This window comes from Colobus angolensis, unplaced genomic scaffold, assembly GCF_000951035.1.
Source record: "Colobus angolensis palliatus isolate OR3802 unplaced genomic scaffold, Cang.pa_1.0 Scaffold249, whole genome shotgun sequence".
NCBI classification, from domain to species: Eukaryota; Metazoa; Chordata; class Mammalia; order Primates; family Cercopithecidae; genus Colobus; species Colobus angolensis.
Window position 1 is genome coordinate 473,849 of NW_012115699.1, and position 3,404 is coordinate 477,252.

General features: G+C 47.7%; 1 protein-coding gene across 3 annotated transcripts in view; it reads right to left on the bottom strand.

The window, feature by feature from the left end:
* SLC4A5 (solute carrier family 4 (sodium bicarbonate cotransporter), member 5) overlaps positions 1 to 3,404 on the bottom strand; it is a 144,720-nt gene that overhangs the window by 32,087 nt on the left and 109,229 nt on the right. For all 3 annotated transcript variants that reach the window (XM_011946047.1, XM_011946045.1, XM_011946048.1), the window contains one exon: positions 436 to 494. In XM_011946047.1, coding sequence (XP_011801437.1) covers positions 436 to 494 — 59 coding nt within the window. The remainder of the gene's footprint in view (positions 1 to 435; positions 495 to 3,404) is intronic.

Here is a 3,404-nt window from a genome sequence, read left to right on the forward strand (position 1 = left end):
TGAAACCTGTCTATACTAAAAATACAAAAAATTAGCTGGGTGTGGTGGTGCGTGCCTGTAATCCCAGCTACTCAGGAGGCTGTGGCAGGAGAATTACTTGAAACCAGGGAGGTGGAGGTTGTGGTGAGCCAAGATCGCACCACCGCACTCTAGCCTGGGCGACAGAGTGAGACCCTGTCTCAAAAAACAAAAAACAAAAACACACAAAAAACATGGATTGAACAGAATGAGGCATGTTTTTAAGTGGGATGTTTACAGTGTATACCCAAGAAAAAAGTTTACATCTACAAAGCTCTGCAGGTGACCCTGACGTGAGGTTGGAGTTGACCTCTGCAAGTCTGGGTGGCTATAAGTTGGTCTCATTTCCAAAATCTTTTCTCCCTCCTCCTACAAACAAAAGCACTCAAATGTCTGACATAAGAGGAAAGGACTTACCAGAGAAGCATTGGTGTCTGGTGCCAGTGGGGCTGAAGCATTGAACACGGTTGTATTCACTGTGGATGAGCACATGACACGGGGCAGGGTCAGCAGCTGTGGGGCTGAGAGCTGCATTCCCAATCCCTTCGCATCTCCTTCCAGTTCCTTAGAGCCAAGGCCTGGCTTCCATTGTGAGGGTAGCTCCCTCTCCACCTTCCTCACTTTGCCCCAGTTAGGGAAGGGCTGGTGGGACCGAGCCTGGGCCACAGCTCTGACAGACCAGCTGGGCCAGGAGAACACCCACCTGACGACAAACAGCTGGTTTTAAAAACTGAAATAAGGAATCTGGGGCCAAGACAAAGTGCTAAGACAAACTGGAGGATAACGTGCCTTGTGAATCCCCACTGGCCACTGGGCTTTTAGACTTAAAAATGTTCAAAGAACTTACTCTATGCCATGCACTATGCCAAGCCTTTATATATATTCATTTGTTTAAATCCCAAATCTTCACCAAGTATGCTCACTTTACAGATGAGGTAACTGAGGCCCAGAGAGGTTATATAATTCACCCAAGGTCACACAGTTCATACTTGGAGCCATGACCCCATCCCAGGAAGGCTGGCCCAGAGCCTATAAACTTCCCAGCTCTACACCGTGAACTTCCCTGCCCTGTTCACCTCCACAGATATGTTCCTTCCCTTCCAGCCCTCTTTTTTTGCCCAGGCTGGAGTGTAGTGGCATGATATTAGCTCACTGCAACCTCCACCTCCCAGGTTCAAGCGATTCTTGTGCCTCAGCCTCCCGAATAGCTGGGACTACAGACGCATGCCACCATGCCTGGTTAATTTTTTGTATTTTTAGTAGAGACAGGGTTTTACCATGTTGGCCAGGCTGGTCTTGAACTCTTGACCTCAAGTGATCTGCCCATCTCAGCCTCCCAAAGTGCTGGGATTACAGGGATGAGTCACTGCACCCAGCCCATATGTGCTTTTTATTAAAGGTCAGCTAGGCCTGAAAGAACTTGTTGCTTTGATATTATCGTTTCTAATCTGCCAAATGCAAGTTGAGAAAAGTTAAACCAAGGTCCAGGTTTTGAAGCAGAATCGGGAACCCAAAGGTGCTGCTCTCAGCAGCTCTCTCTGCATTCCTTGATAGATACTTCCCTACCCTGGCTTCAGTGTCCCTAACTGTATGTGGATCACATGAGGGTCTACAGGGAGAGTTTCAAGGAACCACAGTCATCTGTCTCTCCTTTCCACGTGGACCCTTCTGTTCCCCTGTTCTGCAGTCTGTCCTGCTTCCTTTGCTCCTCATTCGCAGGGCCAGGCTCCCCCGGGATGTGGCCACCCATAGGAAGTCAGGCTTTGGAGGCCTGCTGCCTTCTCTCTTCTTCCTGAACTGCAAGGGTAGAGGCAAAGGCCAGGCCCACCTCACCATCCTCCTCTAGTGAAGGCAGAGGCAAGCAGTCCCTCTGCAGCAGGTCTGGGGAGACAGGGAGCGGGCCTGCCAGCCAGCTTGCCAGCAACACGTCTGAAATGCAGTGTAAGCCCGATGTGGCTCCTGCTGGCTGACACCAGCAGTTAGAAACCCAGAAAGAAGAAGAGGTCTATCTTCGGGCTTCTCTCAATCTCCAACAAGCTGTCCACAGGGCTGATGTGACCACAGGGCCCTGCTATGTTGCTCACTCCCATGCCTGCTGGGGGGCTAAGGAATTTCATCTTGACCCAGGGCAGAACATTCCTAGAAGCTCTACAAACCCAGAGGTTTGTTAGGATTGTTCTGAGGAAGGCTTCATTTATTAGATTTTGGGGTTCTATTGCCTTTCCTCACATCAGTGACCAAAAGAACATGATGCGCAATTAATGATGGAGACAGAGAAGCCAGGCAGGAAGGCTGCCTCAGGGGTCCTCACTCAAAAGCTAGAGAACTCCTGGCTGATGCTTTAGCCTGGGGAGTTCAGATGTCTTTTTCACTACCCAATGCCTTCAGACCACCTTTGATGTCTTCTGCTTATGCTTATCAATTCTTTTATATCAAGAACTCTGTAGGGTTTATCTGAAAGCCATTTGAGATGAAGATGAAAGAAATATAACCTGGAAAATTTCAGAAAGGGTCCAAGTATCAAACATTTTAAAATTCCAGTGTTTACAAAGTGGTACTCACTTGGGATTGAAAGCAGCCAAATCAGTGTGTGCAGCATTCATAAATAGAATACAAATCAGTTACAATGGAAGCAAAAGCAAATAGAAAGAGAGTGACCCCAAACAAGCTTTTATGATGAAGAGTGACAAAGAGTGAGAGTATACTATAGTAAGACTGGGCCTCGCAGTAAAACTAGGATTATGGGCCCATTACTAAGTAGGTGGCCCATGGACTGGGAAAGAAACCTTCCACAGTTTGTCCCCCTCATCCCAGTCTCCTAAATGTGTAGAATTTTCCTTTCCATGTTATCTTTTTTTTTTTTTTTTTTTTGAGACGGAGTCTCGCTCTGTCACCCAGGCTGGAGTGCAGTGGACTGCAAGCTCCGCCTCCCGGGTTCAGGCCATTCTCCTGCCTTAGCCTCCTGAGTAGCTGGGACTACAGGCACCCGCCACCTTGCTCGGCTAGTTTTTTTGTATTTTTTTAGTAGAGACGGGGTTTCACAGTGTTAGCCAGGATGGTCTCGATCTCCTGACCTCATGATCCGCCTGTCTCGGCCTCCCAAAGTGCTGGGATTACAGGCTTGAGCCACCGCGCCTGGCCTCCATGTTATCTTAATCAAAACTAACTTGTCCTACTTCTAGTTCCTTTACTTTCTGTGAAGAAACTGAAAATTTAATCTTACTGGGGTTTAATGGTCAATAATGGCCCATTATTACTAATAGTTCAACAGAGCGATGGTTCTCAAACTTGAGAGTGCATCAGAATCAATTGGAAGACTTAATATACGTCAGGGTGGACCCTACTCCAGAGTTCTTTCATTTGTTCCTTCCTTCCTTCCTTCCTTC